The sequence below is a fragment of the Vipera ursinii genome, assembly GCF_947247035.1.
Source record: "Vipera ursinii genome assembly, chromosome: 16".
NCBI lineage: Eukaryota > Metazoa > Chordata > Lepidosauria > Squamata > Viperidae > Vipera > Vipera ursinii.
Window position 1 is genome coordinate 5,243,876 of NC_139529.1, and position 23,731 is coordinate 5,267,606.

General features: G+C 46.6%; 1 protein-coding gene across 3 annotated transcripts; it reads left to right on the forward strand.

The window, feature by feature from the left end:
* Positions 1–599: 599 nt before the first annotated feature.
* On the forward strand, positions 600–22,229 carry SLC27A4 (solute carrier family 27 member 4). Of its 3 annotated transcripts, none has more exons than XM_083375102.1 (14): positions 600–812; positions 6,108–6,231; positions 6,519–6,685; positions 9,275–9,669; positions 10,381–10,539; positions 10,936–11,005; positions 12,141–12,232; positions 13,723–13,832; positions 16,467–16,676; positions 17,308–17,434; positions 17,807–17,944; positions 18,784–18,948; positions 20,414–20,560; positions 21,549–22,229. In XM_083375102.1, the coding sequence occupies exons 3-14, from the start codon at positions 6,525–6,527 to the stop codon at positions 21,704–21,706; spliced, it is 1,932 nt and encodes a 643-aa protein (XP_083231228.1). In that variant the 5' UTR covers positions 600–812; positions 6,108–6,231; positions 6,519–6,524; the 3' UTR covers positions 21,707–22,229. The 3 variants fall into 3 exon arrangements, with proteins under 3 accessions (XP_083231228.1, XP_083231227.1, XP_083231229.1); XM_083375101.1 differs by lacking the exon at positions 600–812 and adding an exon at positions 2,837–3,061; XM_083375103.1 differs by lacking the exon at positions 600–812 and adding an exon at positions 4,865–4,887.
* The last annotated feature ends 1,502 nt before the right edge of the window (positions 22,230–23,731 follow it).

The window sequence follows — 23,731 nt, forward strand, 5'->3', positions numbered from 1 at the left end:
AAACACACAAAACACACAAAAACACACAAATACTCTCTCTCTCTCTCTCTCTCTCTCTCTCTCTCTCTCTCTCTCTCTCTCTCTCTCTCTCTCTCTCTCTCTCTCTCTCTCTCTCTCATTCCGTGGCTGGGAAGAAACGAAGCGATCCCCCACTTTAACACACACACACACAAAACACACAAAAACACACAAACACTCTCTCTCTCTCTCTCTCTCTCTTTCCCGTGGCTGGAAGAAACGAAGCGATCCCTCACTTTAACACACACACACACACACACACACAAAACAAAAACACAAAAACACACAAACACACACTCTCTCATATTCCCGTGGCTGGGAAGGCGGGAGGAACTACAACTCCCGGCCTGCCTTGCGGGAGGAGGAGGAGGAGGAGGAGGAGGAGGAGGGTCGAAGGAGGCGCCCCCTGGAGGGTCCTGTAGGGCGCTGCAGCGCAAGAGCCCGAGCAGCGGCTCAATCTGTGAAGCATCATCGCTTCGGAGGCTGCCTTCGGAATTGCGCCTCCTCCTCCTCCTCCTCCTCCTCCTCCTCCTCCTCCTCCTCCTCCTCCCCGCCGGCGCCGCTGTCCCTTCGCGTGTGGGGGGGGGGGGAAGGCCGGGCCGGGCAGGTGCAAGCCGGGACGGGAAGGGAAACGCCGGTGGCTCAGCAGATTCGGGAGGAGGAGGAGGAAGAGGAAGAGGGAGGAAGAAGAAGAGCCCGATCCTTGCGCTGGGCGCCTGCCGGGCAAAAAGGGGCTGGATCGGAGCAAGCAAAGCGCCTTCGCCTCCGGAGGGATGCGGGGAGATTGGCCGCAGGTGGGTGGCCGGGGGGGGGGGGCGCGCCGAGAGGGGGTGGGGGTCCCCGCTGCGAGGAGAGGGGGGGCTGGCGGTGGGTGGGGGAACAAAAGGGGGGTGATCCCCCCCCTCCACGCCTCCCCCCCCACCCATGCCCCCCATCCTTTCTCCCTTCGGCTCCCTTCCAATTTAATAGGAGCCAAGATTGGGGAGGGGGAGGGGAAGAGAAGAAGGCACCCCCCCCCCATCGCCACCACCCTCGTTGGGGTGGGGTGGGGGGAATCAGGTGGTCCTGGGTCAAGGCCCTGCCCTTCCCGCCTGGCACTTCACTCTTCTTTCCTGGGTGGGGGTGGGGAGACCGCACTCCCCCTTGTCAGTCCCCCCCCCTCCTTCCCAATGTGGGCTGGGGGGGCGGGTGGGTAGCCCAGACCCAGCGGGGGGGACAAGCCAACAAGGCACACCCCCCCTCCCTTTCCAGGCATTGCAGCAAAATCCTTGCCCATCCAGAAGTAAACCCACCCACCCACCCACCCACCCCGCCTCCGCCCGGCTGGGATGACAAGGGGGTCTCCCAAACAGAGGGGTATCCACGGTGCCTAGGAGCTGTTTGCCCACCCGTTTGCATACCGATGCAATAGGCGAGAGTGTGTTTGTGGGTCTGTGTGTGTGTTAACCATGCTCGGCCGAAGCGCCCGTGTGCCGATCTGTTGCCGACAAGCCAGAGCATTGGGGAAAGGAAGGAGAAGGCGACCAAGGGGATGAGAAAACAGGGACTTTAAATTTTAAATTATCTTTAAGCCCCCGGTGCATCAAACGTGAGGAGACGGCTGGAAGAGGCTACGAGGCTCCTCTCCACCCCTGCAGTAAAAAAATAATATAATAAAACACGCGGGGTGAGATTGCAAAATAAGCCACTCAGCTTCCACTCCAGTCCTTCAGAACAGCCTGGACTACAAAAGCCCATCGCCTTCTGGCCAGTCTGCTGGAAACCAGCCTCCTGGGTAGGGAGAAGTCTATATATATACTGCTCAAAAAAATAAAAGGGAACACTTAAACAACACAATGTACTGTATTTAATAGTGGGATGTCTTATTTTGTGTTCCCTTTATTTTTTTGAGCAATATATATATATATAAATATATATATATAAATACACACACACAAACACACACACACACATATATGTAGGTCTTGGCATATTCGGGTCTTTTCCCGTGTAAGATTGAGGGTGTCTTGGCGACATTTCACCTGTACCCGTGAAAATCTACGAAAGCATATATATACAGTATATATATACATACACACACACACACACACACACACACACACACACATATATATATATATATATATATATATATACATACATATATATACATATATAAATATATATACATATATATACATATACATACATATATATACACATATATATACACATACATATATATACATATACATATATATACATATACATATATACATATACATATACAAATACATATACATATACTATATATATATATATATATATATATATACATATACATATATACATATATATATACATATACATACATATATATATATATATATATATATATATATATATATTATATATATATATATACACACACATGGTTATACAATATATATATATTTATTTATTCATGGTTATAAAATATTTGCGCTGATTTATTCAGCTTCAGGGCCTTACTTAGAACATAGAATAACAGGGTCAGAAGGGGTCCTGGAGAGGTCATCTAGTCTGCTAAAGCATTCCAGTTTCTTCTTGAAAACCTCCAGGGTCTTAAAATGGGTATTTCCCCTCCCCACCACCGCCACCACCACCCACAAACACACACAGAGACAATGATTGCTTTAACAAATAATAATTGGCACAGGGCAAGGAGTGGGAAGCTCTTAGCCAATGCCTTTCATCAGTTCAAAATCACGTTTTACAAGTTTTCCTGAGCGATTGAAGCCTCTTCGTGCTTCTGTTTTCCGCCCCGTTGGAAGCTGAAACTTCCTTCGGCTTTTGCAAGGTCTGAAGGAGGAATGGCTTTTCTTCCTTCTTATCTGGCGATGGGATGACAAGCCAAATGGTAATAGGTTGGAAGCCTCTCGAAGTTCCAAAAGGTTTCATGAGGAATCCGTGGATAAGTCAACATTATTTCTGAGCTCAGGCAAAGGCTAAAAACGTTTTGGATTCCGTCTGGATCTTGATAAAAACCTGACTCTTGCCTTGTGGGATTTGAAAAAGTCTCCAGGTAACCCTGTTCGTGCGACGAATTTAAGGCCTGTTGCTTGCGTACGGGGTGTGTGTGTGTTGTGTGTGTGTGTGTGTGTGTGTGTGTGTGAGAAACAGGCAAGTTGTGTGAATTCAGAAAACTTCAGTTCCACTAAAGGGAGATTAGGAAGTTGTGTGAACCGCAGCTGATAGTAGACCGGTGATCCCGGAGGTAGGATGGGAAATGAATTGTGCCGGATTGCCATTCGTAAAAGAGAATGTATAAGGACGATAAAACGCCCGATGCTTTAAAAAAAAAAGGGGGAGATCCGCCAACCTTGCAGAAGTTAAGAAGTCGGAAACCCAGCTTTATTGCCGCAGTTGTGGTGCACGAAGATGGCAGTGGGGGTGGGTGGGGCAAACGGTGAGAGCAGGAGGAGAAATGTTTTAAAGTTAGCTTCCAGCGGAGAAGATTCACCTGGATTGCCCTCGGCTCCATGGGAGAAACAAGGCGTTTATTGTGCCACCAAGAGTCGGTAGAGGCGAGGCTGGCAAGATGTGCAGAGGGCATAATTTTCTGCTTAGCCAAGTATGGAGCTTTAGAGAGGGCCCACGGGATAGGTAAGATTGCCCAAGAGCCCAGAAGGCTGAGCATCTTAATCTGGAGACGTGGGCCTGGCTGGTGTCAAAAGCAATCCTGGGTGGGTGGGTGGGGGGAAGGATACTTCAGCTGGAAATGAGACGCCTACGCAGAGGGAGGGACGAAGGATCTGCTTTGGTGAGCACATTCAAGAAGGTAGCAGCAGAGAAGTGGCGACTGATTAGGTCCTAAGGTGGCCTCCAAAAGGAAGTTCTGGGCGTCAGCAGAGCTGAGACACGGCCTCAGGCAAGCAGGTGAGAGCGAGAGAGTTCAAAACTCCCTAGAGATGGTGGAAACCATAAAGAGGGTAGACATTAGAGGAAAAATGACGGTCTGGGAGGAGGAAAATCATGTTGATGTCCTTCTTTCCAAGAGAGGGGAAGGGAACCTTTCTGACCGCCATCCTCAAGGTTTGGGTTCTCCCAAAGATGCTTTCCCCCCCCCAAAAAAAAGGCAACTGGACTTTGTTTTTCCTTGAAGAGGTTTCGCTTCTCACCAAGAAGCTTCTTCACTTCTTCAGAAGTCAACTGGAACTTTCTTTGTTTTTCCTTGAAGAGGTTTCGCTTCTCACCCAAGAAGCTTCTTCACTTCTTCAGAAGTCAACTGAACTTTCTTTGTTTTTCCTTGAAGAGGTTTCGCTTCTCACCCAAGAAAGCTTCTTCACTTCTTCAGAAGTCAACTGGAACTTTCTTTGTTTTTCCTTGAAGAGGTTTCGCTTCTCACCCAAGAAGCTTCTTCACTTCTTCAGAAGGCAACTGGACTCTGTTTGTCCTTTGAAGAGGTTTCGCTTCTCCTCCGTTTAAGCTTCTTCAGTTCTGACGAAAAGCGAAACGTCTTCAAAGAAGAACAGAGCCCAGTTGCCTCCTGAAGAACTGAAGAAGCTTCTTGGGTGAGAAGCGAAATGTCTTCAAGGAAAAAACCAAGTCCAGTTGTCTTTTTTTTTGGGGGGGGGGGTAGGAAAGCCCCTTTGGGACAACCATGACCTGGTTTGACTGAACCTCTGTAGAAATCAAGTTTGGGGTTGGCACCGAAAGAGGAGACGTTTTTCCAAACCGTGGATTTAGAACTTTGACGTATGTGAAGCCAAGCAGATCAGAACATTCCTCCTGATAAAAGAGGAGAAACTTTTTGTCTCTCGCGCTTCCAGCTGACCAGCTGAAATCTGGAACCTCTTTTGCGGTTTGCAAACCCTGCTCTCCATCTTTCCAAGACGCCCTGGGCAACCGGTGATTTAATTAATTTTTATTTATAAGGAGGGCGACTCAATTCCAGCCGGGGTCTTCCCACCTTTGCCCTCTTGACTTCCACGAGCGCTTCTGGGCCCTGTACTCTGCACAGAACGGGGCGAGGAAAGGGTCCCAGAAACATTAACAAATCTTTGAGGTCCGCGGATCTGGAAGGCTGGGTTGCAAAGCCTCGGGTGGTTTTATCCAAAAAAAAAAAAAGATGGAAATCCAGGGCAAATTGCTAGGAATTGGACTTTTCCACCAGCATCTCGAGAACTAGGATGCTGTGTTGGTTTGTAGCACGGCTTCATTAAAAAACCTTTTCATCCTGTAAGGAACTTTTAGAATTCGCAGCTAACAACAACAAATTGGACTTCCCTGTAAGGCATGTGATTTATAAGCTTGGACAAGGAGTGTATTTTAACCCCCCCCCAGCTTCCGGTTAAGCTCTGCCTGTTTTCCTGCTTACTTTTTGGATTTAAACCTGCTCAGCTGCCCTTTTGGCAAAGAACTCCTTAACTTAAAATTTCCATTTTAGAACAGAAAGTTGGGTTCCCGCAGCACCGTTTCTTCGGGAAAGCATTTTTGATTTGGTTTTACCCCTGAAGCAAACTGCAGATCAACGCAGCGAAATGGTTTTTAATGAAAGTCTTTCATTTGTTAGCGAGTTTCCTCTGCGGTCGGTGCATTTAAAATTTCCTCCCCACGTGCTGGTCCGGAGCCCCAGTAACTTCTGCCTTGCTGGATTTGATCTTGATATTCAGCTTGGGAAAGTATGTTTTTTTTTAAATTTCAAATAAGACTCTTTTGGCCTTGGCTAAGTAAATAATTCACATGCTGACCTGAAAATATCTGCTGTTCCAAAAATCGAACGAACTCGGGTTAGGAGCAAAGGTTTTATGGGCGCTATTTTCTGATGCTCCTGAGGCTGGAAATCAATTCGAATCAAATCTTTATGACGGTCACAACCAGCATAAAGATTGGAGATCAACTTGGCGATTTCAGAGAAGAGCAATCAAGAAAAAAAACGGAAGAGGGATCCTATCTTGCAGAGAATCTACCCTCTTCAAAGAAGGCTGGAGTTGTAATTATAATTAGCATATTATCATTCTTGCAACAGCAGTAATTGTGCCCTGGACTGCCTTTGGACTTTTGACTTAAATCTGCGGACTTTTTTTTTCTTTCTTTCTTTCTTTCTTTTTGTTGGTCTTTTTAATCAGGTGATGATCCGAATAGCGTTCCCTCCATTTGGAGAAAGGGAAGGGAAGAAAGAAGCGAAGGAAAAAGTTTACTAATTGGAGGAACGGAAGGGTTAACCAAGGCCAGGAGCCTGCGTTTTTCACAGTACGTTGGGTCCCATTTGATATATGTAGAATAGAATAGAGCGGGAAGGGACCCTGGAGGTCTTCTAGTCCAGCCCCCCCGCTCAATCAGGTGACTGTCTATCCTCTTCTTAAAAATCTCCAGTGAGGGAGCGCCCACGACTTCTGGAGGCAAGCTGTTCCACTGGTTGATTTTTCCAAACTAATATATTTTAATTTAATTTAATTAATATAAGGAACAATTCGGCAAAGAGAAGATGAATTCATCCAGATTAAGAAATATGCTTTTTTCTTCTTCTTTTCTTTCAGGCCAATATGATGCGTTGGCTAAGCCTCCTTTCATTCTCTGTCATTTTCCGGCTGTTTTTTGACCTGCCCTGGGTTCAAGTGGTGCCCGCCCTTTTCATATTCTATTTGGGCTCCGGTGGATGGCAGTTCCTCAGGATTTTCGTGAAGACGATCAAGCGGGATCTTACGTAAGTCGCGGCGTTTCTTCCTTCCTCTTCCCTTCGGTCTGCAGGGGGTCCTCGGCTTAACGACGGCAACCGAGCTCAAAGTTTCGCTTGCCGTCGTTGAGTTTCGCCCCGTTTGATGACCTTGCCCGGCCACAATTGTTGAGCGAATCGCTGCATTGGGTCGCGAGGTTGTTCGATGAATCTGGCTTTCTCCCCACGGATTTTGCTTGTCGGAAAGTCGCAAAAAAGGGATCGCGTGACCCCCCGGGGACGCCGCAGCTGTCGTATATATGAGCCAAGTCATGAAAGGGGGGGTGTCACATGACCCTGGGACACCGCATCTGTCATAAAACGGCTGGATTTTGATCACATGGCCACGGGGGATGCTGCAGCGGTCGTAAGTGTGGAAAACGGCCGTAAGTCCCTTCCCTGGCATTCTCTCTGCGCCATAAAATAAGCTTGTTCGGTAACCAGGTTAAAATAGAATTGACCTCTGGGTATTAGCAGTTAGAAAATGGGCAATTAATAATAATAATAATAATAATAATAATAATAATATAATAATATAATATAAAGTTGGAAGGGACCTTGGAGGTCATCTAGTCCAACCCCTGCTCAGGTAGGAAACCCTATACCATTTCAGGCAAATGGCTGCCCAGTCTCTTCTTAAAAGCCTCCAGTGTTGGAGCATTCACCACCTCTGGAGGCAGGTAATAATAAATAATAATAATAATAATAATAATAATAATAATAATAATATAAGAAAATGAAGATGGAGGAGGAGGAGGAGGAGAAGGAGAAGGAAGAAGAGGAGGAGGAGGAAGGAAGGAAGAAGAAGAAGAAGAAGAAGAAGAAGAAGAAGAAGAAGAAGAAGAAGAAGAAGAAGAAGAAGAAGAATCATCTTGATTTAACTTTGAAAAAGCCAACCTGCTAAGGTTTGGGAAATTCCTTTCCTTATTTTGTAGCATTTGTCTTTTTCTTCTTCTTCTTCTTCTTCTTCTTCTTCTTCTTCTTCTTCTTCTTCTTCTTCTTCTTCTTCTTCTTCTTCTTCTTCTTCTTCTTCTTCTTCTTTTTTGCAACTGGGCTCCAGAAAAGAGCAAAGAAGAGAAAGTGAGCCCCAAATTTTATTTATTTTTTTGTGTCCAGGCTGAACCTTCCGGCATCGTGTTTTGCTTTCCCAGGGATTGTTTTGTTTGTTCGTTAACTCTCCCTCTCCAAAGTGACTCCCAGTTTTTGGGAGGAAAAAAAAAAGCAAAGCAAGAAAGGCATTAAGGGGGCAAAAAAAAAAAAAACCCAGAAGGCAAGTTTCAGGAAAACCGGCAGATTACATCAGCCGACCGTGGGCCGGCTGTGCCTCCAACGCCTTCGCAGAGATAGGAATGTCTTCATCTGTTTGGCAAAGGACTTTGGAAAAGGGGCTCAGTCGGATCTCATGAGGCAGGGAGTTCCGCAGGCTTGCAGCCGCGAACCAAGCCCTTTCCTCTGCCTGAAATGCAAGGTAGACTTGGCAGAAAAGTGAGTTTGGGGCCTGAAGGTTGGTGCCAAAAGAGCCAATGCATGGATCTCTTTTTGCTAAAAATTTTAAAAAGGTGGCTCGTTCCAGGCAGCTGTTGAATTTTCCCAGAAGCCCCGTTTTGTGTCACGCTGACCCTTCCGGGCATAAAGCACACCCTCCCACACACACACACACACACACACACACACACACACACACACACATGGCCGTCTTTCTTTGCAAATGTGCTGGATTTCCGCTGCAGCCCCTGTAAGGCGATGCCAAGCCGTCTCACATCTTTCTGGCTCAACTAGTTTTTCCGGCAAATAATAAAAAAATAATAATAATTAATAGAGCCGAGAGTTTGCAACTCTGCAGAGGTTGAACCTGGGAATCAGCAGACGCCACAAAAAGGCGTGCTGGCTCTGGTCGGACGGACGCCAGGGGAAGCCGACAACTGCAATCAAAGTGTGTAGGGCGGGCAGAGTTGTGCAAGACGTTTTAAGTTCATCAGCAACCGACTGTTGCATTCGCCACGGCTCCTGCGCGGAAGCTGTTCCACCTGCTTTTGACGCGGAACCGGAGGTGCGGGTTTGTGTGTGTGTGTGTGTGTGCAGCACACTGTGTAGTTGCTATGCTGCGGTTGGATGTCTATGTTTGGGGCGCCCACCGGAAGGGGGTTGATGATGAGTAATTTCCTCTTCAGAGTTCCCAGCCTCTGGGGACAATCTTCTCCAAAGTCGACAATAAAGGGTTGCATTCACTGAATCCTAAATGCTTGGGGTGGGGTGGGGGAGTCCTTTGAGGCCATCTAGACTCACCCTCTGGCTAAGGGGAGAAATGCAGAATGAGAGCATTGTCTGGCTTAGCCCCTCTTGAACGTTCTTGATCCTTACTTCATTTGAGGGTTTGACTCCAACTTCCCTTTGGGTAAACTGACCTTTCGTGACCCAACTAAGTAGCATTGTCAGTGCTACAAGCCGGCTCAGGAATTCTGGGAGTTGAAGCCCACGGGTCATAAAAGAGCCGAGGTTGCCTACCTCTTGATCTGGAGGACTGAGAAGCTGCGTAGTCTTTGATCTTGATGCCTCTGCACGTTGTCCGGCTCTCGTTAGGACCGCCAGGACCGTCCTGTCCACCCGCTTGAAGATCTGGTGGTACGTGAGACGGCGGACCACCATCCCCGCGCTTTTCCAGCAGACGGTCCAGAGACACCCGGAGAAAGTAGCCCTCATCTTCCAAAGCACAGGAGAAACCTGGACCTTCCGCCAGTTGGATGACTACTCCAACCAGGTGGCCAACTTCTTCTACGAGCAGGGCTTCCGCTCGGGGGATGCCGTGGCCCTCTTCATGGAGTCTTGCAACCAGTACGTCGGCCTCTGGCTCGGACTGGCCAAGATTGGGGTGGAAACGGCTCTCCTGAACTCCAACGTGCGGCAGGAATCCTTGGCCCACTGCGTCCAGATCTCCCACGCCAAGGCGATCGTCTTTGGAGGCGAGCTGGCCGAAGGTGAGGGGAAGGTGGGGAGGGGGAGAAGGGGGGGAAAAAGAGGGGAGGGCAGAGCCCGGGGTGGTCCTGAACGACTCCGTGGCTGGTTTTCAATCCTGAAGGTGCCCCAGTGGTGGAGATTGCACGAAGCTCGAGTTTGTTTTGTCTAAAGTCCGTCTCCTTAACTGGGTGGGGGGTGGGGGGCTGGGATGGCCAAGACGGAAAGTTTTAATTTGAAGGGGCGAGGGCGGGTTGCAATCCACAATGGCTCAGCTCCTTGGGGCCAGCTGCTCCTTCTTCCCCAGCCTTCCCAACAAGGTGGTTGTTGGGAGACGAAGCCTCCCAGGATGGCCCACCAGTTCCCAAAGGTAGTCAAACAAACGGGCCACAAATTCTCCTTGGTGGAAGCTCCTTGGTGGAGCCGTGGGCTAATGCCTCCTTAAGTAACACCAGCTGCCTGCCATTAGTGCAGGTTCGCGTCCCACCAGGTTCAAGGTTGACTCAGCCTTCCATCCTTCCCAGGTAGGTAAAATGAGGACCCAGATTGTTGGGGGCAATTAAGCTGACTTTGCAATAATGCCGCTTGGGGTGGGTGTGAAAGCCCTAATAAGCAGGCATATACATAGAATGAAGGCTATTGCTAAGCTTGTAAGCCGCCCTGAGTCTTCGGAGAAGGGCGGGATATAAATGGAATTAAAATAAAAATAACTAAATAAAATTCTCTTCTCCTAGCCTTGAGAGATGTCCTGCCCTCCTTGGAGAGATCCATCCGCCTCTTCTGCTCCGGGGATCCGCAGGCCGCCAAGTCCCTGCCTGGGGTGGAAGATCTCGACTCTTTGGTTGGGAAGGCCCCGCGCCAGCCGCCCAGCCCTCCGGACAAGGGATTCCTAGGTGCCCACCCAAAGCGCAAATCTCTCTCTCTCTGCCCACTTCTCAGAGCTGGCTCTGCTCCCCCTGCCAGGACATAGCCTGGCACCCTTCAGCCTGGGTTTCAGCGGGAGGAGACGGGGTTGCCCACCCCCCACGCCCCATTTCTCCCTCCCCAAAGGGACGAGGAAGACGGGTGCCATGAAAGAGCCAGGATCCTGCTCGGCCCGCAGAGAAAATCTGGGACGATGGAGAGCCGGTGCCACAGAGACAGATCTGGTTGCAAGAGGCAAAGGCGCCTGTAAATCTCTCTGTCCCTTTGCAAATGGGTGAAGATCTGCCTGTCCTTTGCCAAATGTTCCTGAAAGTCTCTGTGTCATTCTTTTTAAATTTTTTTTCTTTCCCCCCCCCCCCTCCCAGACAAACTCTTCTACATTTACACTTCCGGAACGACGGGTTTGCCCAAGGCAGCCATCATCGTGCACAGCAGGTCAGTGGGTGGGGAGGGGGGGTGGGGGAAGAAAAATTTCCCACGGTTCAAAACCGATCTGCTCCCTGTTTTAATAATAATAATAATGATGATGATGATGATGATTATTATTATTATTATTATTATTATTATTATTATTATTATTTATTTATTTATTTATTTATTTATTTATTTATTTATTTTTGGGACTTATATGCCGCCCTATCTCCCAAGGGACTCAGGGCGGCTTACAACAATAAAAACAACAATACAAAAATTAAAAAACGAATTAAATAACAGCCCCAAAATAAATTAACTACAATTAAAAATTAAAACATATTTAAAAACCCATCATCAATCCAGGTCAGCCTGATGGAAGAGAAAAGTTTTGAGGTCGTGGCGAAAGGACCGGAGGTCCGGGGCCATCAGAAGCTCAAGGGGAAGCTGGTTCCAAAGGGCTGGTGCTCCCACAGAGAAGGCCCTCCCCCTGGGGGTCGCCAGCCGACAATAATAATAATAATAATAATAATAATAATAATAATAATAATAATAATAATAATAATAATAATAATAATAAAGTCGGAAGGGACCTTGGAGGTCATCTAGTCCAACCCCCTGCTCAGGCAGGAAACCCTATACCATTTCAGGCAAATGGCTGTCCAGTCTTTTCTTAAAAACTTCCAGTGTTGGAGCATTCACCACTTCTAGAGGCAGGTTGTTCCACTGGTTAATTGTTCTAACTGTCAGGAAGTTTCTCCTTAGTTCTAGGTTGCTTCTCTCCTTGGTTAGTTTCCACCCGTTGCTTCTTCTCCTGCCTTCAGGTGCTTTGGAGAATAGCTTGACCCCCGTCTTCTTTGGGGCAACCCCTGAGACATTAGAAGACTGCTATCAACGCCCCCCCCCTCGTCCTTCTCTTCATTCAACTGGACATACCCAATTCCAGCAACCGTCCTTCACATGTTTTAGCCTCCGGCCCCCTGATCATCTTTGTTGCTCTTCTCTGCACTCTTTCCAGAGTCTCGACATCTTTTTAACATCAAACAGGATGCAGGATTCCAAGTGTGGCCTCTACACATTCCAAGAGCCCCCTCTGCACGGGCTAATCCACCCAAACTGACTCGATCTCTTTCTTTTTTGTTTTTTTTTCTCGGACCAGGTATTTCCGGATGGCGTCCCTGGTTTACGGCGGCTTCCGCATGACGCCCGACGATGTGGTTTATGACAGCCTTCCTCTCTACCACGCGGCAGGTAACACCGAAGCTCTGGGCTTTAGAGCCCTCCTGCTTTTATTTTTTTCATCCCGTTGCCAAAAAGTTGTCGTCGTTGTTTTTTTCCTCCTTTGCTCCCCCTTCTTCCTGAAATAGCCCTCCCCAAGTAAGGCATCAAAAAAAGGGGGGAGGTGTGTGTGAATCAGATTTCGTCCTGATAGCCATCCGTCTCTTGCAATGTTTTGTTATCTCTCCGGGCGTTCTTCTAATCTAACCGAAGGTCGGGATCCGCTTGAATTGGGCTGAAAAGGTGAAAGCGCAAATTGATGGCCGCCACCAGGGGGAGGAAGCTGCCCCTGAGCAGCTAGATTTCCCCTTGCAGGGAGAGATAATTGGTCAAAAGGGAAGGGAGGGTGGTTGAGTTGTAAGGTTGCTCAGATCTTTGGTATGAAGCATCGCAGTACAAAATCTATCCTAGGATGTGTCTGTCTGTCTAGCGAGCTAGTTGGCTATTATCTATCTGTCATCCAGCCATGCCTCTCATCCTTCCCTCTGTCCATCTCCTTCCTTTTTTCCCCTTCTTTCCTTCCTTCCTTCCTCCCACCCCTCCCTCCCTTCTCCTTCCTTCCTTCCTTCCTTTCTTCCTTCCTTCTCTCCCTTTCCTTCCTTCATCCCTTCCTTCCTTCCTTCCTTCTCCCCCTTTCCTTCCTTCCTACCTTCCTTGTTCCCTCCCTCCCTTCCTTCTCCTTCCTTCCTTCCTTCCTTCCTTCCTTCTCTCCCTTTCCTTCCTTCATCCCTTCCTTCCTTCCTTCCTTCCTTCCTTCCTTCCTTCCTTCCTTCCTTCTCTCCCTTTCCTTCCTTCATCCCTTCCTTCCTTCCTTCCTTCCTTCCTTCTCTCCCTTTCCTTCCTCCATCCCTTCCTTCCTTCCTTCCTTCCTTCCTTCCTTCTCTCCCTTTCCTTCCTCCATCCCTTCCTTCCTTCCTTCCTTCCTTCTCTCCCTTTCCTTCCTTCCTACCTTCCTTGTTCCCTCCCTCCCTTCCTTCTCCTTCCTTCCTTCCTTCCTTCCTTCCTTCTCTCCCTTTCCTTCCTTCATCCCTTCCTTCCTTCCTTCCTTCCTTCCTTCTCTCTTTCCTTCCTTCCTACCTTCCTTCCTTCTCTCCCTTTCCTTCCTTCATCCCTTCCTTCCTTCCTTCCTTCCTTCCTTCCTTCCTTCTCTCCCTTTCCTTCCTCCATCCCTTCCTTCCTTCCTTCCTTCCTTCTCTCCCTTTCCTTCCTTCATCCCTTCCTTCCTTCCTTCCTTCCTTCCTTCCTTCCTTCCTTCCTTCTCTCCCTTTCCTTCCTCCATCCCTTCCTTCCTTCCTTCCTTCCTTCTCTCCCTTTCCTTCCTTCCTACCTTCCTTGTTCCCTCCCTCCCTCCCTTCTCCTTCCTTCCTTCCTTCCTTCTTCCCACTTCTTCCTTCCTTCCTTTCCTCTCCTCCCTCCCTCCCCCCCCTAATTATTTTTATCCCCTTGCATTATTCTGCCCTTAGGGAATATTGTCGGGGTCGGGCAGTGCCTCCTGCATGGAATGACGGTGGTGATCCGGAGGAAGTTTTCAGCGTCTCACTTTTGGGATGATTGTGTCAAGTACAATTGCACGGTGAGTCAGGGGGTGGGGGCTTGGTGGGAGGGAAGAAGGATCCGATATTGGTGTGGCCATGCTTGCATTACACCTAAGCAAGGAGACCTTTTACAAGCAGTCCTTGACTGGAATGGAATAGAATATGGGATGGGATGGAATTGGAATTGGAATTGGAATAGAGTAGAGTAGAATAGAGTAGAGTAGAGTAGAATAGAATAGAATAGAATAGAATAGAATAGAATAGAATAGAATAGAATAGAATAGAATAGAATTAAAATAAGAACAGAACAGAATAGAATAGAATTAAAATAAGAATAGAATAGAATAGAAATAATTATAGAATAGAATAGAATTAAAATAATAGAATAGAATAGAAATAATTATAGAATAGAATAGAATAGAATAGAATTAAAATAAGAACAGAATAGAATAGAATAGAATTAAAATAAGAATAGAATAGAATAGAATAGAAATAATTATAGAATAGAATAGAATTAAAATAATAGAATAGAATAGAAATAATTGTAGAATAGAATAGAATAGAATTAAAATAAGAACAGAATAGAATAGAATAGAATTAAAATAAGAATAGAATAGAATAGAATAGAATAGAAATAATAATAGAATAGAATAGAATAGAATAGAATAGAATAGAATAGAATAGAATAGAATAGAATAGAATAGAATAGAATAGTTGGAAGGGACCTTGGAGGTCTTCTAGTCCAGCCCCCCGCTTGAGCAGGAGAACCTATACCATTTCAGACAGGTGACTGTCCAGCCTCTTCTTAAAAACCTCCAGTGATGGAGCGCTCACGATTTCTGGAGGCAAGCTGTTCCACTGGTTAATTGTCCTCACTGTTAGGAAATGTCTTCTTGTTTACGACCGATCGCTTAGCGACTGTTCAAGTTTCAACCTGTGGGGGTGGGGGTGCTTGTGATCCAGATTTGAAGGTGCAGCAGTCTCTCTCTCTCTCTCTCTCTCTCTCTCTCTCTCTCACACACACACACACACACACACACACAAACTCACATGATCGCACTGTAGGTGCTTGGCAACAGGTTGCAGTGTCCTGCAATCCACTTTACGACGGATTGTGCTGAAAGCTGGCATTTACCTCTAGCGACTCTCTGCGTAACTGTGGCTTTCCTTTAATGACCCCCTGCTTAATGACTCCCCCAAAAGTTGCAAATTCAGGTCGTGGACATGGCCAACCTGCTTTACGACCCTTAAAGCAGTATCCAGCACTGTCGTAACTCAAGGATGGCCTCAGTGGATGGGCTGCTTGAGCCAACAGGCTCTGCTTTCTCACAGTGCATTAAACCCCAAACATTTCAGCCCTGTTTTAATCCTCATTCTTGCTGGAACAATGTCTGGTTCTTATCCCCCTCCTGAGCAGAGAAACAAATCAAATTTAGCCTAGTTGAGCATCGCCCGCGAAGAAGAAAGTTAAAATAATTTGGGATCGGCAATTCTTGGGGTCTAATCTACCTCTACAATAGTCCTGCTCCGTGTCTGTTTGCTTTTGGAATTATTATTATTATTGTTTTTGGTTTCCTGTTTAATAGCAGTGCAAAAGAGCAGCTCAGTTCCTCAAATGCCACATCAAGACCCGTGTTTGCCTTCCAGCTTAATCCCGGATTTTCTTCTCGTTCAGATTTTAAATATCCCAGTTTGTGGGGAGGGTAAACATTTAAAAAACAAGCCTGCGTTTCTTTCCTTGGGTGTGGTTTTTTTTTTTTGCTTTTAAATAAAACAGACAGAACTGAACGAGTAAAACAGCCCGAATGTAAAATGGCACGTCGGATCATTAATTAATTAACAGGGAATTCTCACCCAGCTGGGACTTTTTTTTAAAAAAAAATTATTCTGAACGCCTAAGCAGGCGAAGGCATCTGGAACAAATAAGGCAAAAAAATAAATAAAATTAAGTAAAATTAAGCAACCTGATTTATGCAGAATTCGAAGCGGCTGAACTAACACGCCGAAGTCTTCGATCTCCAAAATTTATGCAAAGGGTTTAGACACAAATCTAAGCCGTAAGTCTAAACTATTTTTTATGCTTGCCCTGTTCACCGCCCTGAGTCCTCCGGGAGAAGGGTGGTATATAAATAAAATTATTATTATTATTATTATTATTATTATTATTATTATTATTATTATTATTATTATTATTATTATTATTATTATTATTATACGCCATCTTAAAAGACGAATCTTCTCTGGCCAAAAAAAACAACCAACAACAAAACCCAGCACAATTCAACACGCATCACACAAGGCTCTTCTAGGCCTTTCTGAAAAGAAACTATGGTTAGTCCTTAACGTACGACCGCAGCTCAGCCACAAAACGTCTGTTGTTAAGCAAGACGGTTCTTAAGCGAGATTTGTCCCATTTTACAACCTACCTTTGCCGCAGTGATGCTGCGACCGTTGTAAAGTCCTAGGACGGCTCGTCAATCGCTTTCTTTCAGCGCCTTTGTAACTGAACGGTCATTAAACGAATCACTCTATGTCCAGGACTGCCTGCGTAGCCGCTGGACGTACAAATTTGCGATATCTTAGCGAATTCTAGCCCCGATCGTCTTCGTAAAGTGGAGGACTACTTCCTTCCCTCAAATCCTTTTTTTTTTTTGGCATCTTGTGACTTTCAGATTGTACAGTACATCGGGGAGATTTGCCGGTACTTGCTGAACCAGCCGTCAAAAGAGGTGGAGCGTCAGCACCGAGTTCGGATGGCGGTAGGGAACGGGCTGCGGTCCTCCATCTGGAAGGAGTTCAGCGAACGCTTTGGCATCCCCCAGATCGCCGAGTTTTATGGCTCCACCGAGTGCAATTGCAGCGTTGGGAACTTCGACAACAAGGTAGGGGAAGAGGGCCAAGAGGAGAGAATCTCCGGAGTAATTGGGGAGCCCTTGGGGCTCACTTAAGCTCTGGGTGGTTTTCTTGCAGACGTTTCACGACCCAGCTAAGTAATATCATCGGCGCTAGAAGGGAGTGGGGGTTGTGGGGAGGAAGGGGGGGGAGGAGGAGGAGGAGGAGGAAGATGACTGTGGGGGCCCTTTATGCTATTTGAGCTTGCTTTTTTTCTTGCGGACGTTTCATGACCCAACTAGAGAACATTATCAGTGCTAGAAGGGAGTGGGGTTTGCAGAATGGAGGAGGAGGAGGAGGAGGAGGAGGAGGAGGAGGAGGGCTGTGGGGTCCTTGATGCTATCTCAGCTTGGTGGTTTTCTTGCGGACGTTTCGTGACCCAACTAGGGACCATCATCAGTACTAGAAAGGAGTGGAGCTTGTGGAGGAGAAGGAGGGGAGGCATTGAGGATGAAGATGATGTTCCCTAGTTGGGTCATGAAATGCCACCACCCAGTTCGGAGAGCACCAAGGGCTCCAAAGGAAAAGTTGTCCTGAGACGCTCAAGGGGCAAAGGGGGACAAAACGAGACCTCCCTGTTCTTCTTCTGAGTCCGTTTGTCCAAATTCCTCTGCTCTACAGTTCGGGGCCTGTGGCTTCAACAGCAGAATCTTCCCCCACGTTTACCCCATCAAGCTAGTCCGGGTCAACGAAGACACCATGGAGCTGATCCGGGGACCGGATGGGCTTTGCCTGCGGTGTAAACCTGGTGAGATCAGAGTGGTGATGGAGATGGGTGGAGAGAAGGTGGAGACCCTAAAACACAAATGAATGGGAGAGGGAGATCCCCCATCCATTCCTTTGTGTTCTTCTCTGGCTGATGGGGGAAGCTTCTTAGATGCCTCCAAGCTATGTTGTGTTGCAAGCATCCGAGGACCTCAGCACTCCATTCCTTCATGTTCTTCTCTGTCTGTTGGTGGAAGCGCCTTAGATGCCTCCAAGCTATGTTCTGTTGCAAGCATCCGAGGACCTCGGCACTCCATTCCTTCATGTTCTTCTCTGTCTGTTGGTGGAAGCTCCTTAGATGCTTCCAATCCTGAAAAACCTGAAATCCAGCATCGTCCTTCCTCTTTTTCCCCAGGGGAACCAGGTCAGCTGGTGGGGCGCATCGTCCAAAGCGATCCGTTGCAGCGTTTTGACGGCTACTTGAACCAGGAGGCCAACAATAAGAAAATCGCCCGAGATGTCTTCACCAAAGGCGACTCTGCCTACCTCTCAGGTGAGCCTCCTTTAACTCTTATTTTGGGGTGTGTATTAGGACGCTGAGCTTGTCGATCAGAAGGTTGGCAGTTTGGCGGGTCAAATCCCGAGTGCCGCGTAACAGAGTGAGCGCCTGTTACTCGTCCCAGCTTCTGCCAACCTAGCAGTTCGAAAGCACGTAAAAATGCAAGTAGAAAAATAGGGACCACTCCGGTGGGAAGGTAACAGCTTTCCGTGCGCCTTTGGCGTCTAGTCATGCCGGCCACATGACCACGGAGACGTCCTCGGACAAGCGCTGGCTCTTCGGCTTTGAAACAGAGATGAGCACCGGCCCCTAGAGTTGGAAACGACTAGCACGCATGTGCAGGGGAACCTTTACCTTTACCTTTAATAATTGTCACCTACACAAAAAGTCCTGTCAGTCAGAGCTGGAAGCTCTACAGGTAATCCTGAAGTTAACAACAGTTCCTTTAGTGAATGTCCGGACTGAAAAAGTGACTTATGACCGTTTTCCACACTTAACGACTGTTGCAGCATGTGATCACAATTCAGACGCTGGCAGCTGACTCGTACTTACGATGGCTGCAGTGTCGCGGGATCCCCCTTTGGCGACCTTCTGACAAGCAAACTCGAGCCGGATTCGCTTAACGGCCACGTAGCTCACTTAACCACTGCTGCGATTCGCTTAATGACTGAGGCAAGACAGGTCGTAAAATGGGGAAAAGCTCGCTGAACAGCTGTCTTGCTTAGCAGCAATTGGGTTCCATAGCGGTCATAAGTCAAGGACTGCCTGTACATAAGGAAGGAGAGGTCTGTCACGAATTTTCGCCGCAACCCCTGGCTGCGTTTGTCCCTCAGGTGACGTCTTGGTCATGGACGAACTGGGCTACCTGTATTTCCGAGATCGCACGGGCGACACGTTCCGCTGGAAGGGTGAGAATGTCTCCACGATGGAGGTGGAGGGCACCCTCAGCCGGATCCTCAGCATGGCGGATGTGGTGGTCTATGGCGTGGCAGTGCCAGGTCAGTGGGAAAGGCCAAAGACAAGGGCTGGGGGGAAGGGGAGGTGGAACTGAGCAATGTTTTTTTCCATCGTATGGAGAAACCCCAAATTATCTGTCTGTCTGTTTGTCTATCATCTATCTATCATCTGTCTTCTGTCTGTCTGTCTCTTATCTATCTATCTATCTATCTATCTATCTATCTATCTATCGATCGATCGATCGATCGATTATCTTGTCTATCCTTTATTTATTTGCTATCTATCTCATCTAATCTCTATTGTCTGTCATCTATCTATCTATTTGCTCTCTATCTCATCTCATCTTATCTATCTATCTATCTATCTATCTATATCTATATCTATCTATCTCTGTGTCTATCTATCTATCTATCCATTATCTCTCTCTCTCTCTCTATGTGTCTGTCTATCTATCTATCTATCTATCTATCTATCTCTGTGTCTGTCTGTCTATCTATCCATTATCTATCTATCTATCTATCTATCTATCTATCTATCTATCTATCTATCTATCTCTGTGTCTGTCTGTCTATCTATCCATTATCTATCTATCTATCTATCTATCTATCTATCTATCTATCTATCTATCTATCTATCTATCTATCTCTGTGTCTGTCTGTCTATCTATCCATTATCTATCTATCTATCTATCTATCTATCTATCTATCTATCTATCTATCTATCTGTATCTCTACAGTACCTAACTACAGTATCTATCTATTTATCTATCTATCTATCTATCTATCTATCTATCTATCTATCTATCTATCTATCTATCTATCTATCTATCTCTGTGTCTATCTATCTATCCATTATCTCTCTCTCTCTCTCTCTATCTCTATGTGTCTGTCTGTCTATCTATCTATCTATCTATCTATCTATCTATCTATCTATCTATCTATCTATCTCTGTGTCTGTCTATCTATCTATCTCTATCTATCTATCCATTATCTATCTATCTATTTGCTCTCTATCTCCTCATCTCATCTATCTATCTATCTATCTATCTATCTATCTATCTATCTATCTATCTATCTATCTATCTATCTATCTATCTATCTCTGTGTATCTATCTATCCATTATCTCTCTCTATATATATATATATATCTATGTGTCTGTCTGTCTGTCTGTCTATCTATCTATCTATCTATCTATCTATCTATCTATCTATCCATTATCTGTCTGCCTATCTGTCTGTCTGTCTGTCTATCTATTTATAAATCTTATTTGTAAAATTTATTTATAAAATGTATTGGCCACCGATCTTACCATAAGGTAACTCTGGGCGGCTTACAGTTACATCTTAATTAAAACCAAAATGTTCAAATCGAGCCTCAAAACCCAAGACACATGGGGAGGTTGTGGGGTACGGGGGGGGGGGGAAAGTGGGATCATCTGTTATTACTCAATCCACCATCTGCTCAGTCGAAGAGAGTTTCGTCTGCCTGCTTTGTTTTGCTTGTTAGGCACGGAAGGGAAAGCTGGCATGGCTGCCGTGGTCGATAAGGAACATTCCTGCGACTTGGAGAGATTTGCAGCAGAAATGAAGAAATCCTTGCCTCCCTACGCCCGGCCCGTTTTCCTCCGGTTGCTGAAGGAAGTGCATCAGACCAGTGAGTGCCTGGGAAGTTAAAACAAGCTCCGGGTTGGTTTACACCCTGGGCACAATTATATAATTGGACCTTGCATAATTGAGGCGGTTAGTTTCACGCTAAGGGCCAGAATGTCAGAATGACAGAGTTGGAAGGGGCCTGGGAGGTCTTCTAGTCCAACCCCAAGCAGGAGACCCTGCACAATTCCGGATAAGTGGTTGTCCAGTTTCATCTGCAGTGACGGGGCACCCACAACTCCTGGAGGCAAAGTTTGCATAAAAAAACTCCACCAGGGTCTTCTGATGGCGCTGTGCCTTAAAGGAATCCTGAGTAGGTTTGAAGTTGACTTAGCCCTTGGAGAGACTCCTCTTTCATTGGCAAACCACGATTAACGGTTTAGCAGCCTGCCTAATCCCGCAGAGGACCAGTGGCTTCGTTCAGCACCCGAGATTTGCAATGCCAGAGAAAACCGTGGGCCCAGTTAAGCGGTGGCCTGGACTGCTCTCGCAACCCACGAACAAGTTGTTTGCAGACACAAACGACAGTGAAATGTCTGCTTTTTTTTTTCCTTAAAGGGGAACCTCCCCATTTTTATACGCGTATGAGAATTCCTCGTATATATTTCATTTTTGCGGCTGTTTTGGCTTTCTTTCTTTTTCCCTTGGTTTTCCACTCTGCTGGATTAAATATAAAAGCCAACGACTTTTTCTTTGAAAGCAATATCGTGGCTTGGTGGAGGGAGTAGATTTTTCAATTTGCCTTTTTTTAAAAAAATTCCATTTATATCCCGCCCTTCTCTGAAGACTCAGGGCGGCTTACAAGCTTAGCAGTAGCCTTCATTCTATGTATATGCCTGCTTGTTAGGGCTTTCACACACACCCCCAAGCGGCATTAATTTGCCCTGCCAAAAGCAAAGAGAAATTACAAAAAAAAAAGAGCCGATCTTCCTTAATCTACGTGTTTTCTTCTTCTTTTATTCCTCCTCCCTCCCCTGCATCTTTCCTCTCAGGCACCTTCAAGTTCCAGAAAGTCGATTTGCGCAAGGAAGCCTATGATCCCACAGTGGTGAAAGATAAATTATTCTACTTGGACCCTCGAGAATGCCGGTATATGCCATTGGACGAAGAAATCTTCGGAAAGATCCAGTCGGGACAAATCAAGCTATAAAAGGGGGAAGAAAATCAAAAGGACTTCCCCCCCCCCCGCCACTCTCAAAACCTCATCCTATCCATCGGTGCAAGGACTGGGGTTACGACGGGACAGGAAAACTGGAAATGGTCAAGTCAGTTTCTGGGTTTGGGTTCCCTCCCCCTTGTTGCCGATCACCTCCCGCCAGGATGCCAGATTAGAAGGGGGGCAGGGGAAATTACGATTAGCGTTTCCCGAAAAAAGGCACCGTGAATCTTAGTTTTTAATTTGACTCTGGGGTGTTTTCCCCCCCCCCCCGGCAGCTTGGATGCTTTTTACGTAGCGTCGGCTTCACCAAAGCACAGATGATATTTCTTCTTTCTTGTCGCCTTTTGGGAAAGCGTGGCTCTCTAGCAGATCCCACAAGGACTAACTTTTTTGGACCCTTAGTTGGGACTCCAAAGCTCATCATCCTCCCTATCTTAGGAGGAAGTTGGTTCAGGGTGCTTCTCCCACCAAGGCATCTAAAAAAAAAACACCAAGAGCTGCAGTGTTGGGGGGCTACCTCTAGGGGGCGCCCTTGCGCTGTCTTTCTCTGCTGACCTGCCAGTCTTAAGGTTTATTTTAGTGGGTTCCCTCTGCTCTTCCTTTTAATTTTTAGGGGTTGCTATTTGCAAAGCACAAAAGAGGCAGCCTGTTTGAAGAAGGTGCTTATCGGCCCCAACTCTGCTTTCTTCCAAGATAATTTTTTTTTTTTGGTGTGGGGGTGTGTGGAACTTGCTGTATCCACCTTTTAATTGCACGGGGGTCTTTTTCAAAATGAAAGTAGGGATTTGCCTTCCAAAAACTTTGCACGGTTTGGGTGTGTGGAGGGGGAGGAAATCTCACTGAAGGAGCAAACAGATTTCATTGGGGTTTTTTTTTCAGTCTAATGCAATACACCCACACCTACACGCATGTACCCGGCTGGCCTCTGGTTGGTTTCTAACGCACATCCAGGTTTATTCCGTTCTTCGACTTTTGGAACAAAAAGGGCTTTTTTTTTAAGGAAAAAACAAACCATGAGCCGAATGCTATGACGGGCTATTTGTAACCTGAGCAATTGCTTGCCTATCCAGTTTTGCCCATCCCAAAAGTTCCTAGCGGGCATTCAGGCCTGGCTGCTTTTCAGAAGTTTGAAATCCACGTTCTGATTTTTATGTACCGAATTAAGCGATCTGTAAGTCCAGCTCAAATTAGCTTTCTACTTCTCTCCCCCCCCCCAACCTCTTGATGCCCTGAAAACTCAAGCTGGAACTGCTTTATTTTCCAGCGGACGTTTCCAAATCTTTGGGCACAGCGGCTTTTCGATCCTGCCAATTTTTTTTTTAATGCAACGAGATCTCTCCTGCTCACACGAGGGAAGCTCCGAGCCACAGGAGACGGACCTTTGCATCTGGAAACAGTACTATAGGATGTCCGCTTGAATCCCCGAGAAACGTACGCTAAACAGGCAAGACCTTGCAATGTTTTGCAATGCAGAGGTCTCTGCACAGCTTCAGGCCCCCAAATAGAATAGCTGGAGATAATTGGACTGGCCGAACCATAAGTGGTTTTAAAAAATGCAGGCAGCATTCTGTTCCTTGAGAGGTGTTCAAATCATCTTATGATTTTCCTGGAAACGTGCCTGTTAGGTCAGCGTGGATCTTGCAAATCCCTCCTCGACCTCTTCTGAGCCATTCCACCAATTGAATTTCCCACAATGCCTAGCACCCACGTAGGATGGGAGGTTTTTAAAAGATGCAACGGATAGCATCGTGGGCTGGGCGACGGACACAGGAACTCCTCCCTTCCTGCGGATGCCTTGTGTCATTTCCAACCCTCCCGCCCCCACCTCAAAAAAAAGAGGCAATAATGACTTTGGAGGACCTAGCTTTGAGCCGACAACTCTCCTGTCTTTCCACGTCGTCAATCTGTCTTCTACGTGTGTCGGCTAAAATGATCTTTATTGTTGTCATTTGTTTGTTTAATGGGTGCTGTTGCAGCACTTGACTCAGGGAACGGTGGGGCTAAGGAGGGACGTGT

Excerpts from the sequence above, each read along its gene's own strand:
- SLC27A4 (XM_083375102.1), top strand. The coding sequence starts at position 6,525 with ATGATGCGTTGGCTAAGCCTCCTTTCATTCTCTGTCATTTTCCGGCTG. Across the intron at positions 17,435-17,806 it reads TTGCCTGCGGTGTAAACCTG|GGGAACCAGGTCAGCTGGTG; the intron begins GTGAGATCAGAG and ends CTTTTTCCCCAG. Across the intron at positions 20,561-21,548 it reads GAAGGAAGTGCATCAGACCA|GCACCTTCAAGTTCCAGAAA; the intron begins GTGAGTGCCTGG and ends CTTTCCTCTCAG.